Here is a 14,777-nt window from a genome sequence, read left to right as displayed (position 1 = left end):
TGTGTAAATATGAAATTTCAGTAGCAAATATTTCTAAAATCCTGTTTTTACTTTGTCATTTTTGGGTATTGAGTGTTGCCTGAGTGGGGAAAAAAGAATTTAAATGGTTTTGGTGTAAGACTGCTACATAGCATACATGTGAAAAAATTGAAGTGGTCTGAAAATTTTCTGACTCCACTGTAGTATACTCCATTCTTTTGGAGCTGGGAGGCAGTAGCTTTTTGTGTCACTGAGCCCCAATTAGGTGTATTTTATGTCATTGTTGCTGCTTATTTGCCTGTATGATTATGCACAGTTTGGTCTTTTACCAGCATGAATATTATGGCATTCCTTATTTTTAAATTCTGTATACATTTTAGTGTAAACCTTTAGCTGACTTCTCTTTCTTTCTTTCTTTCTTTCTTTCTTTCTTTCTTTCTTTCTTTCTTTCTTTCTTTCTTTCTTTCTTTCTTTCTTTCTTTCTTTCTTCGACACTCCATCATGCAGGTGGTATAATACAAAAGTGTGAACAATCATTTAAAATGTCATTCTCCTAGGTTTAAATATGTTTATCTACTTCCACTATGCTGTTCGTCTATTTGTTGTGTATTTTCAGCTAAAAAGCCTCCAGGGGTCCTTCAGCTGACCGAGTGTGGGCTTGTTTGACATCAAACACTGCATGGAGAATAATTCTGTTTGAACAGCAGAAAGAGAATAACAATCAGAAGAGCCTGGCTGCCTTATTCCCCAGTAAACTGAGATAGGGTGATAATTATATTTGGAACATGCAGTTCAGGGAAACGTAACAATTTTTTTTTTAAGAATTCTGTCAAGTAGTACATTGCAATAATTGTTCAGAACAAACCTTTAATAATATAGAGTGGGTGATCAGTTAAGAAAAAGTGGCATTTTTGCTACCTGTTTACATTTTGGAATAAAGTCTGTGAAAGTGTGATGTTTTGCCATGAGACGTGTTCTACATTGCATAGGTTTTTCAGGAATCATTTTGAAAATGAGCTGTTTGTGCCCAGATACTGTATATGTAAAATCCTGGTCTGAGTGTTTCTTTTGTGCATTTTTTCTCTCATATCCTAACTATTGTGACCAGTAGGTGGCGTTGCAACACCCCAAACCTCTGACACAACCACCACAAAACAAGTCCAGATACAATAAAAGGTTTATTTTGATAAATGATCTTAAAAAAAAGGCATTTCCAATAAGAACATAAATTTGACAAACAAGAGGAGACTGTTCAGTCCATCAAGCCTGTTTGTTTAGCTAATAGCCAAGCTGTTGCAATATCTCATCCAGATTTTCTTAAAGGTTGTCAAGGTTTCTGCTTAAACATCACATCTCAGTAGTGCTTCCTGTCTTCAGTTTTAAATACACTTCCCCTTAAATTCCACTGATGTCCTTGAGTATGTGATTCACCCTTAAGCTGAAAGAATTTTGCTGGATCAACTTTATCAGTGCCTTTGAGGATTTTAAATATCTGGATTAGGTCCACACACAAGCTCCACCACTCGAGACTAAACAGATTTAATTTTCTGAGTCTGTCAGAGTAGGACATGTCTTTAAGACCTGAGATGCACCTGGTTGCTCTCCTCTGCACGGCTTCAAGTTCTGCTTGTAGTGTGATGACCAGAACTCCAGATGCAGTCTCACTAGTGCATTATATAGTTTGGGGCGTAACGTCCCTTGACTTAAATTCCACAGATTTTGTGATATAACCTAATAATTTATTTGCCTTTTTAATTGCTTCTGTGCATTGCTTAGTCAATGAAAATGTTGCATCAACACAAACCCCTAAATCCTTTACAGATGTCTTCCTATATGCCAGTGTGTCTCCCATCCTATATTTATAACTGATGTTCCTATTGCCCATGTGTAGGACTTTGCAATTTTCTACTTTAAACTTCATTTTCCAGGTGTTTGCGCCCAGTTTTGAAGCTTGTCCTAGTCTTTTTGAATTCTTTTTCTTGTCTCCTCAGTGTCTGCCATCCCTCCACTTTTAATATCATCTGTGAATTTCACAAGTTTAATAATAATACCCGAATCAATGCCATTAATATAAATCCAAAAAAGTAATGGTGCAAGGACAAATCCCTGAGGGCCTTCACTGATGATCTCACTCCATGTGGAGCATTCTCCTCTTATCTGTACTCTTTGTTTCCTACCAGTTAACCAACTGGAGATCTAAATGCAATTCTTCTCATCTTCTTTTCCTCTTTGTCCTTCTACTCTTCCCAAGTGTGCTTTGTTCATTCTCCACACCTGACTTCAATTCTCCAGGGTGAGGTTGAGTGACGTTTTATCTTGGACCTGATGCATAGCCTGTTGGAAGCACTTCTGGGTCAAATGTAAGCCAAACAAAGTAGGGACTGCTAATCCCATCAGCTCCCATTGGCGGCCCCCACGAAACCTAACAAGGCTGCTCCAGCATGCCCTGCGGGTGTCTCCGTGGGAATCCTAACCTGGAGATGCTGCTCTCTCCTGTATCAGGAAGCCACTGGTCCAAATAGATTGTTTCCCCCTATCATTCCATTGTACTGGCCTTCTGGCCAGGTAAGCAGGTTTTCAGTTTTTCCATGACCTTGAAACTTGAAATTTTTATGGGTCTCTTTGGCTGCAAGAGCTTTCTTTGGGTCCAAAAGATGGTAATAGTGGGCTGTTCATCTATTAGAGAGTTCACATTATTTATTATTAATAAAATCAAAAGGTATTATTTTTATGTTACAGTTACATTTCTTTAAACTTGTTACCTTCAGGAGAGTTCAAGAAATCCTGTTCTGAAGTTCCAGGATGGTCAGTTTTAATAACTTTAAAGGCTTCCTTTGTACCCTGAGCAACATGCAGCAAAACATTCTTCATGGATGTTATAGTCAGAATCTTTTATAATTTTTTAATATGTTATTTCAACATGTTTTTGTTCCTTTGACATTTATGACTGGATTTTTGAAATTCAAGTCTGCTCTCAAAATATTTTTTCACATTTTTCTCGACTCTTTTTGTTTTCTTTATGGGTGCCATTTCACTAGCTTAGGCAGCTACATGTCACATCATCGACGCAACTGCATAATAAAGGTCAGGCTATCCATTATTGGATTGAAAACAAATGGCTGTTCCTATGATGTGTGCTTCATAGTGAATTCAATTTATTTTGATTTGATGAATAATAGGACAGATGTTTTTGATATTTGAATTAGGCTTGGCTGTTAAATCACATTTTGTCTTCCAGTCTAGTGTAAGCACAATACCTGAGTGCCACAATGTTAAACATTTTGATAACAATAAGAAGAGCTTTGTACTTATCAGAATCCTAAACGTTGTTATGATTGTGCTTCTTCTTAATTTTTAGGTATTTTGCTCCATTTGAGGGTTTTAGTGCACAGAACATTTGATTCTGTTCCTGTTTTTTTTTTTACGTTGGATTCCATTTTTAACATGTTAGTTATAATTTTCATATCTTAATTTTTGTTGTTATGTAGCACTATTTTATTTTCATGAGTACTGTCTTTTTTTTGACCTTTTTGTTCTGCCAATCATGAAAATGTTGGGAAATAATTTAGGAAGGGACCAGAAGAATAAATATGAACCAAAAATCTGGATGAATTTGTTACCAGGAAATCAGAAATAAAGTTGTCAGGCCAAAAATTACAACTCTGAACTGTAGTCCAAAATACATTTGCCTGGATTTGTTTTCCAGGCAGTCTAAAGCAGTCTAAAGAATAATGCATAAATCCGTTTGTCACTCCTTAAACTTGGATGAAAATGAAGTGTTCATCGTAACCTTTATACCCATTATTTTGTGATGGCACCAGCTACACACTTCTGACTCAGTTACCATGCAATGAGGCAACAACTCCTCCACAAAATGGCAGCAACCACAATAAACAAAATAGCATCATGGAAAAGATAGTGAAATAATAATTATTATTAATTAATTAATTCTGCTCCTTGCTTTCTTTTAAGTGTTGCATTATATGTGTCTATATTTGAATGTTTAATGAATGTGTAGAAATTCTGGAAAACACACTATTAAATTTCATACCACTAAACATAAAACAAATCATAAAACTTATTTCCCTATTTTTCACTTCAAGCCACCCGTTTATCTTTAGCCAATATTCTTAAAAGGAACCTTTATGTAATTTTACTTCTGTATTTTTCTGCATGTGTCATTGATGTTTTTGATTTTGTTCAGAAACAGGACATTTCATCTTTACAGGCTCATTTCCACTGTCCATTTCTGACTCAGTTTGCTTGAACGTAATAAAAGACTGATGGAGCCATCATCTACAAACATTTGACAAATAAGGTCTCCCACATGTATGTCCTGTTACACTTCACATACAGTTAGGTCCATAAATATTTGGACAGAGACAACTTTTTTCTAATTTTGGTTCTGTACATTACCACAATGAATTTTAAATGAAACAACTCAGATGCAGTTGAAGTGCAGACTTTCAGCTTTAATTCAGTGGGGTGAACAAAACGATTGCATAAAAATGTGAGGCAACTAAAGCATTTTTTTAACACAATCCCTTCATTTCAGGGGCTCAAAAGTAATTGGACAATTGACTCAAAGGCTATTTCATGGGCAGGTGTGGGCAAGTCCGTCGTTATGTCATTATCAATTAAGCAGATAAAAGGCCTGGAGTTGATTTGAGGTGTGGTGCTTGCATGTGGAAGATTTTGCTGTGAACAGACAACATGCGGTCAAAGGAGCTCTCCATGCAGGTGAAAGAAGCCATCCTTAAGCTGCGAAAACAGAAAAAACCCATCCGAGAAATTGCTACAATATTACGGGTGACAAAATCTACAGTTTGGTACATCCTGAGAAAGAAAGCAAGCACTGGTGAACTCAGCAACGCAAAAAGACCTGGATGTCCACGGAAGACAACAGTGGTGAATGATCGCAGAATCATTTCCATGGTGAAGAGAACCCCCTTCACAACATCCAACCAAGTGAACAACACTCTCCAGGGGGTAGGCGTATCGATATCCAAGTCTACCATAAAGAGAAGACTGCATGAAAGTAAATACAGAGGGTGCACTGCAAGGTGCAAGCCACTCATAAGCCTCAAGAATAGAAAGGCTAGATTGGACTTTGCTAAAGAACATCTAAAAAAGCCAGCGCAGTTCTGGAAAAAAATTCTTTGGATAGATGAAACCAAGATCAACCTCTACCAGAATGATGGCAAGAAAAAAGTATGGAGAAGGCGTGGAACAGCTCATTATCCAAAGCATACCACATCATCTGTAAAACACGGTGGAGGCAGTGTGATGGCTTGGGTGTGCATGGCTGCCAGTGGCACTGGGACACTAGTGTTTATTGATGATGTGACACAGGACAGAAGCAGCCGAATGAATTCTGAGGTGTTCAGAGACATACTGTCTGCTCAAATCCAGCTAAATGCAGTCAAATTAATTGGGCAGTGTTTCATGATCCAGATGGACAATGACCCAAAACATACAGCCAAAGCAACCCAGGAGTTTATTAAAGCAAAGAAGTGGAAAATTCTTGAATGGCCAAGTCAGTCACTTGATCTTAACCCAATTGAGCATGCATTTCACTTGTTGAAGACTAAACTTCAGACAAAAAGGCCCACAAACAAACAGCAACTGAAAGCCATTGCAGTAAAGACCTGGCAGAGCATTAAAAAGGAGGAAACCCAGCATCTGGCGATGTCCATGAGTTCAGGACTTCAGGCTGTCATTGGCAGCAAAGGGTTTTCAACCAAGTATTAGAAATGAACATTTTATTTCCAGTTATTTAATTTTTCCAATTACTTTTGAGCCCCTGAAATGAAGGGATTGTGTTAAAAAAACGCTTTAGTTGCCTCACATTTTTATGCAATCATTTTGTTCACCCCACTGAATTAAAGCTGAAAGTCTGCACTTCAACTGCATCTGAGTTGTTTCATTTCAAATTCATTGTGGTAATGTACAGAACCAAAATTAGAAAAAAGTTGTCTCTGTCCAAATATTTATGGACCTAACTGTAAATACCACACTTTGTTTTGTATCCTTTGCTAAACTACGGATTGATAATATATAAACTGCTCAAAAAAATTAAAGGAACACTTTAAAAATACATCAGATCTCAATGGGAAAACAAATCCTGCTGGATATCTCTACTGATATGGACTGGATAATGTGTTAGGAACGAAAGGATGCCACATCGTTTGATGGAAATGAAAATAATCAACCTGCAGAGGGCTGAATTCAAAGACACCCTGAAAATCAAAGTGAAAAAATTATGTGGCAGGCTAGTCCATTTTGCCGAAATATTTCATTGCAGCAACTCCAAATCGTACTCAGTAGTTTGTATGGCCCCTACGTGTTTGTATGCATGCCTGACAACGTTGGTGGCATGCTCCTAATGAGACGACGGATGGTGTCCTGGGGGATCTCCTCCCAGATCTGGACCAGGGCATCACTGAGCTCCTGGATAGTCTAAGGTGCAACCTGGTGGCGTCGGATGGACCAAAACATAATGTCGCAGAGGTGTTCTATTGGATTTAGGTCAGGCAAGCGTGGGGGCCAGTCAGTGGTATCAATTCCTTCATCCTACAGGAATTGTGTGCATACTTTCGCCACATGAGGTTGGGTATTGTCGGCCACCAGGAAGAACCCAGGACCCACTGCACCAGCATAGGGTCTGACAATGGGTCCAAGGATTTCATCCCGATACCTAATGGCAGTCATGGTGCCATTTTCTAGCCTGTAGAGGTCTGGATACGCCTCCCCAGACCATCACTGACCCATCCACCAAACTGGTCATGCTGGGCGATGTTACAGGTAACATAACGTTACTCCACGGCTTCTCCAGACCCTTTTATGTCTGTCACATGTGCTCAGGGTGAACCTGCTCTCATCTGTGACAAGCACAGGGTGCCATTGGTGGACCTGCCAATTCTGGTATTCTATGGCAAATGCCAGTTGAGTTCCACAGTGCTGGGAAGTGAGCACAGGGCCCATTAGAGGACGTCGGGCCCTCTGGCCACCCTCATGAAGTCTGTTTCTGATTGTTTGGTCAGAGATATTCACACCAGTGGCCTGCCTGATGGGGGTCATTTTGTAGGGCTCTGGCAGTGCTCATCCTGTTCCTCCCTGCCCAGAGGAGCAGATACTGGTCAGTCCTGCTGTTGGGTTAAGGACCTTCTGTGGCCCTGTCCAGCTCTCCTAGAGTAACTGCATGCCTCCTGGAATCTCCTCCATGCCCTTAAGACTGTGCTGGGAAACATAGCAGACCTCCTGATGTGCCATCCTGGAGAAGCTGGACTACCTGTGCAACCTCTGTAGGGTCTAGATATCACCTCATGCTACCAGTAGTGACACTGACCATAGCCAAATGCAAAACTAGTGGAAAAACAGAAAAGATGAGGAGGGAAAAATGTCAGTGGCCTCTACCTGTTAAACCATTCCTGTTCTGGGGGTCATCTCATTTTTGCCCCTCTTGTATACCTGCTGTTAGTTTCATTAACACCAAAGCAGCTGAAACTGATTAACAACCCCCTCTGCTACTTAACAGACCAGATCAATATCCCAGAAGTTTCATTGACTTGATGCTATATTTTGATTAAAAAGTGTTCCTTTAATTTTTTATATTGAAAACACACTGTCCGCAATTTTTTTTTTTTTTATTAACCTCTTGTCAGAATATTTCAGTTGTGCAGCACAGCCTTGGCATGGGAACAATAGCCTCCATTTGTGTTAACCCGTACTATTTATTCTTTGTTCATTTTTGGTCAGTTTTGTCCTCCTGTTTGCAAACATGTTTTTCTTTGGCAAATTTGTCATTTGGCCTGAATTACTCTGCCACTTTTACACCTTTACATCCATTCATACACTTTGTTTGAGAGATACTTTTATCCATGTAATGCTAGCATTGTTTAGTGAATTTGAGGTTGAAAGCCCAGGTTCTTTCTCTTAGTGTAAAATTGAATTAAGGTTCTCTATTCTCTGATGCTGTTTCATACAGACAAGTGTACATTTTAGATATCTGCAAGAGCTTCTAACAGCTGCATGACTATGTCTAATAACCGTCAGAATTCAAGGAGCAGACTATAATAAAATAATTACAGAGGATGAGCCTTTTCAGATTATCCTAGTATTTCCTTAGTCTGGCATGCATCCAGTTTTTCTGGCCGTGGGAATGGATAAGCATTGCCTTGTGCAAGTCTATTTATGAATGATATTCCATTCATTCTTACATAACTCTTTCAACAAGACTTTGCTGCTGCATAATTTAGCTGTAGTTATACTCTAGCATGCATTTTAAAAATAAGCTTAGATTTTGCCTTTAAAATCATCATCTTTCTGATGTGAACTGCTGATCTGTATCCAGCACCATGGCCTCTTTTTAAATACAGATACAATACATGATGAGGCTAACTCTGAAGCTGGAACTTAGCCAGATTTGCAGCAGAATACTAATATGGCCCTAAAAAAAAAGTGAACTCAGTGTGGTTAGGCACGTCACTGTTTTGTCATTTAGTGTCCTAGGTTGACCCCATTCCCCTTTATAGTCTTTATAATATAGACCTTAACAGAATGCCATAAATCCCATACTATAACCTTCATATATTGCACTATTTTTTATATCAAAGACCTCAGGCAATTAGATTGAGTACCGGAACAGGCAGGAGAAAAAAAGTACACATTTAGTCATACCAAGATTAAGTTTTCCAATTATGCCCACATATAAGCAAAGTAAGAAATGTGAATATGATAATAATATTGTTAATACTTAAGTAGCAGTTCATCTTGTGTCAGTATGCTTATTACGAGGTGGCTGTCTGTCTTGGTCTCTGGTTTGGCTTGGTCTTTGATCCAGTACTCTTATCTGCTTGGGGCCAGGCAGGTTGACCTTTCTGAATATAGTCTCTAAGAGAGATGATCTCCTCAGGATGGAAAATGGCAGAGAGACATAAAGTCTTTATGTTCATCCAGCCTTATTGGCGTACCTCCCTGACAATAGGATAGGCCAACTTCATTCCAGTCCTGTTTCAGAACAACTGAGCCCCATTCCATCCCCAGCAATAATGTCCTTTCATCACGGCCACCTGTATTCCACCAGGCTAGCTGACCAGTCAGTTCCTGTTTTTCAGCAAAGGTTTTATCTGATAATTGGACTAGCTTAAACATTAATTCAAAGTATAAAGATCATTATACAAATAAAGACAATCTAAAAATATTTATCATTCCAATGTAATCACCTAATATAATGAAAATGTATGTCACATTTACTGTTGTAAAATTTGTTTTGGGTTTATTTTGCAAGTAATGTTTGAAAGAAAAAGATTTCCCAGCAATATAGGAGTGAGGTCTTATACAATGGATGTAAACTGGAACAACCCACTAAACTGGTCAGACATAACTTTGTGTAATCAAACTGAGTATTGACAAATAAGGGTCAGAAAGGAAATTAGGTACCTTACTACTCTGTAGCCCATACCTTGTAATTGTTTTCTGATTTTATTAAGTTTTTTGACCTATACATTATAAATTTGTGAGTATAGAGGCAAAATGTAAGATTGTAACTACTCATAATTAAAAATATTTTTTATCTTTATCATACACTAAATGAGTGGGAGTGAGAGAACAGGAAACATATTAACAAGACGACAACATACGTATCAAATGAATGCTTGTGGGTATGGGGAAATGATAGCCATTCACCAAAAGGGGAATGGAGTCTGCAATCATGTCTTCAAAACATACTAACTGATTGTAATGAGTGTAAAGCCTACTAGTGAGCCTAAAGACAAGTGAGCTTAAATGTAATATATTTTAATTTTGTTTCAGAAGTTTTAAGGGGATGCCAAATCACCAAGACCCATCACTTATATAATACACATAAACCTGCCCTCACTCATCCTGTGCCGTTTTATAGCTGACACTTTGCTTAAATCACATCTTTCACATAAAATATTAAAAATTCTTAATTTTCAACTAAAATGTAAGACGCATTTCTTATTAGGAGCCATTCTTCTTTTTTTTTTAACATAAATGGCCTGTGTTTTTCTCATAATATCTTCATGGAACAAATATGATTCCTTCATAGAAACAGTCTATCTAAAATTTTGTCTTATGAAAGCATTATAGTGAAATGTAACAAAGATTTACCCATTTCCTGCTTAAACATTCGTCACACATGCACGTCTGAGGTTTGCCTTACCTGGGCTCGTCTGAGGTAAGCATTGCCACTCCAGGACATGCCGGGCTGTGGACGCTGATCTCCCTTTTCTCCCACAGCTGTGAGAAACTGCCCACGGAGGGAAACTGATTCTGCCCTCTGTGGTCTGTCCACTATAAAAATGGGACGGTTTTGGCATGACATATATATTAAAACAGGAGCCCCCATTAGTGCCCCAACACTCCCTTTGTGACCAGTCTACTTCCTCAGTTGAAACATGAAATATGTTTATATAAATGCTAAGGTCTGTCTTTCTGTCACAAGATTACTTGCAAACTACTGGGGCTAGAACCTTGATCTTGGTCTTAATCGACAGCTTACAATATAATCTCTTCCAGAAATTCAAAAATGTTTATGTAGCTGCAGCCTCAGGAAAGTGACCTGTGGTCATGTGTTTATTATGAGAAAATGAGTGATGAAACCAAGTAACAATGCAAAAAGAAAAAGAAGAGCAGCTACATCTGCTGAGCATCAAGTACATCACAGAAGCCAATTACTGCATGTGTCTAAGAATGAGAAAGGATAAGCAGACAAGACACTGAAGAACTTAGACAAGCAAGAAATCGTCCTTAGAACAGCCTGATATTTTCTGAAATTCAAAAAATTTACATGGCAGAAAAGTATATTTTAATAAAAGAGAGAAGTAACAATTTAGAAAACGTAAGCAGTATCAACAGCTCCTTATCTTTAACTTGGTTTTTATTTGCAATATACTGTATTTTAAGACTGTGGGCCCACTTGTTTCACTAGTATATTTATATTTTAGTACAATTTAAAGAAAGCAGTTTTAATTTCTATTGTCTATTATTAAATACAATAAAATTGTAGGTCTATTTACAAAACAAAAAGAATAAGCGCATTATCAATATTTGTTTAACCTTCAGTTAACAGCTCATGAGCTGTACTATTCTGCTTTTGTGAGCACTCATTCTAAGTTCAAATTTAAATTAAAACTTGATATTTATGTAGTTGATACCAGTGTTAGGAATATGAATAGTAATATTGTTTATGATAACATGCAAACCTGACTCTGAATATTTAAAGACCACAACCCATTAAGTTTGTACAGAATTGTTACAGAATTACCAAATAAATGAATCCCAATAATTCTTTCAGATTTTTACTACTTAGTCTCTATATGTTTATATTGAAATGATTAGACTTCATTGGCCTCTGCTTAAAATGTGAGTCCAAAATATAACTGCTAAAGCTTCCATTAAAATTTCTTTGAAGCCCTTTTGTTCTATTGCTATTGGATTGAACAAGGTCTTGCCATTATATTAACTATGCTCTTTTTTAAAAATGATTTCCTCATAATTAATTGATTTTTCTGCTCTTTCTTTTGTAGGGAGATTACAAAGGAGGAGGAGGAGTATGTTTTTTTACAGAGGCCCAACACAGGAGGGATTAACAGCAATGTCAGTAAGCTGTAAAAATATCATTTGGTGGCAGATTGAGTGGAGACCTCTGAGTGAAGAGGCAAATTCACTACTATCCTCACGTCCTGAGAAGAGAACGCTGGATAAAAACATTTTTAAACAGCATCAACTTTTGACGTAATTGAAGTTGCAAATGGTACTTTGAAAATGATGAAGAGGCCTAACTTTGAAAAAATGGGTAACTCATGGAAATTAACAGTTAGAGGCTGAAGAGTCAGGACAGAGATTTTGCAATGCAAGTTATATTTACAAGGCTGTATGTTAACTTAAGCATTTTTGCTGATAGAAAATATGACTTCATATAATTGATTCATCTTTAGTATTTATTTTCTCGACGTTTTGCTAACTTATTGAAACTAAAACTAGTTTTGAAATACACATTAGAGGACAAACAGTCCTGAATTGGCAATAAAATGAAAATGCCTGTTGCCTTTTAAAAATGGCAGCAAAACGAGACTATGTGCCCAACCTCCATGGATTTGACCTGGGGAGTCGCTTTATTGACTTGAAACCTTTGGGATATGGGGCCAATGGACTAGTACTGTCTGCAATGGACATAAAGAGTTGTCAAAAGGTTGCAATAAAGAAGATTGTCATCACAGATTCATTGAGCATCAAGCACACCCTTCGTGAGGTAAAAATCATCCGACGATTGCAGCATGATAATGTCGTTAAAGTGTTTGAGGTACTGGGTCCACAAGGCAGTGCCTTGTCCCATGATGTCTGTAATCTGACCACAGTTTATATTGTTCAGGAGTATATGGAGACAGATCTATCACGTCTCCTGGAACAAGGGCCCCTGTCAGAAGAGCATGCTAAGCTATTTACTTACCAGCTTCTTCGTGGCCTGAAATACATCCACTCTGCTAATGTTCTGCATAGAGACTTAAAACCAGCCAATATCTTCATCAACACTGAAGACCTACTTCTGAAAATTGGAGATTTTGGCCTGGCAAGGATTGTTGATCCACACTACTCACATAAAGTAAGTGAATAATTATTTTTTGTGGACTTAGACTAGAATTCATAGATAATTTATTATGTTTAAAGCACCAAGTCTACATTTAATAAAGCATTTGTAAAGTCATAATTTTTTATTTTAATAGTTGTATAACAATAACAATTTATAAGAATTTGAATGCATTTTGGAAGAGTGTGGATGCAAAGACTAAAACTATTAAGTTTAATTTTGTTAGGGTAAAATTTGAGCAGATGTGTCAGGATCTAAGGAGGATAGACTGGGATAAGCGTTTAAGTGTGGGGACAGTCGAGGAGCAGTGGAACAGGTTTAAAAACATTTTACATGTAATGCAGGACATACCTAAAAAAACTCCACAGTGGGTTATTGAAGAGTTGAAGAAGAAGTTGCAAAGAACAAAAACAGCTGCATAAAGCTTATAAGACTAATAACTACAATGTGAATCGTTGGGCGCATGAGAACATTAGGGCAACCATTTAGAATGATATACCAAAAGGCAGTTAGAGAGGAATATAGCAGGGGGGGCGAAAAATGATCCAAAAGGATTCTTTCAGTATTTTAGTAGTAAAAGAACAGTCAAGGAGGAGATAAAGTGCATCATGAATAGTAAAGGGGAATTAAAAAATACAGACAGTGAAATAGCAGATTCTTTAAACTCTTCACGGGTGAGGAAGTAGATAACCTCTAACTAAGGAGGGAGAGAGAGTGATTTGTAAATTGTAGTGGGAGAAGTGCTGCTTAGATTAAATAGGCTGAAATGAAACAAATCACCCAGACCAGATCATAGTTATCCTTGAATTCTCAAGGCAGTTAGAGAGTACATATATAAACCTTGGAAGCATATTTTTAGGAAGTCACTGTACTCTGGGGAAATTCCAAAGGACTGGAAAATAGCAAATATTATCCTGTTATATAAAAAGGGTGACTGGGCGGATTCATGCAACTATAGGCCAGTAAGATTAATGTGCATCACAGCAAAATTAATGGAAGGAATTATTAAGGGAAGGATTGAGCAACAACAGGAGTTTTACTGAACAGTCAGCATGGCTTCAGAAGGCAGCGGTCATGTTTTACCAGCATGCTGGAATTCTAGCAACAAAAGGGTACGGTCAAAGTGGAGCATATATTATTTATTTTTACTTTCAGAAAGGTGCCACATGAGAGGATGCATCATCAGCATCAAGCTGAAAGAAGTGGGAGTTCAGGGTGTTGTTTGTAGATGGATGCAAAATTGGCTCAGACACAGAAAGCACATGGGATGGTGTGAGGAACCCTATCAGGATTGGGTGATGTTAAGAGTGGTGTTTCACATGGCTCAGTGCTAGGGCCTCTGCTATTTTTAATATATGTAAATGATTCGGATAGAAATATAAGTAAAAAGCTGGTTAAGTTTGCAGATCATGCTAAAATAGGTGGATTGGCAGATAATCTAGAATCCGTTAAATCATTACAGAAGGATTTGGACAGCAAACAGGCTTGGGCGGATTTATGGCAGATGAAATTTAATGTCAGTAAATGTAAAGTGTTACTCACAGGAAGTAAAAATGTTAGATTTAAATACACAATCGAAGATCTGAAAATTGAAAATACACCTAGGATTTAGGAGTCTTAGTGGACTTGTTACTATCAACTGCCAGACATTGTTCAAAAGCCATTGAGAAGGCTAACAGAATGTCAGGTTATATAGCACCCCGATGTGTAGAATTGTTACAGAATTACCAAATAAATGAATCCCAATAATTCTTTCAGATTTTTACTACTTAGTCTCTATATGTTTATATTGAAATGATTAGACTTCATTGGCCTCTGCTTAAAATGTGAGTACAAGTCTAAGGAGGTTATGCTCAAGCTTTATAACACACTGGTGAGGCCTCATCTGATGTCCTGTGTGCAGTTTTGGTCTCCAGGCTACAAAAAAGACGTAGCAGTACTAGAAACAGACCAGAGAAGAGCGACTAGGCTGATTCCAGGCTACAGGGGACAATTTATGAGGAAAGATTAAAAGAACTGAGCCTTTTTGTTTTAAGCAAAGAAAAGATTAAGAGGAGACATGACTGAAGTGGAATTAGTACAGTGGATTGAGACTATTACTTTAAAATGAGTTCACTACAGTTGGGAACTTAAGGGTAAATTTCGCACAAACATTAGGAGATTTTTCATTACACAGAGAACCACA

At 37.7% G+C, this 14,777-nt stretch overlaps 1 protein-coding gene across 2 annotated transcripts in view; it reads left to right on the top strand.

Moving 5' to 3' along the window:
* mapk4 (mitogen-activated protein kinase 4) overlaps nucleotides 1–14,777 on the top strand; it is a 201,074-nt gene that overhangs the window by 52,632 nt on the left and 133,665 nt on the right. For both annotated transcript variants that reach the window (XM_028802579.2, XM_051928018.1), the window contains exon 2: nucleotides 11,532–12,607. In XM_028802579.2, the coding sequence (XP_028658412.2) occupies nucleotides 12,062–12,607 (546 nt within the window). In that variant the 5' untranslated portion in view covers nucleotides 11,532–12,061. The remainder of the gene's footprint in view (nucleotides 1–11,531; nucleotides 12,608–14,777) is intronic.

Source organism: Erpetoichthys calabaricus, chromosome 5, assembly GCF_900747795.2.
Source record: "Erpetoichthys calabaricus chromosome 5, fErpCal1.3, whole genome shotgun sequence".
Lineage (NCBI taxonomy): Eukaryota > Metazoa > Chordata > Cladistia > Polypteriformes > Polypteridae > Erpetoichthys > Erpetoichthys calabaricus.
This window is presented reverse-complemented; position numbering and strand designations above follow the sequence as displayed.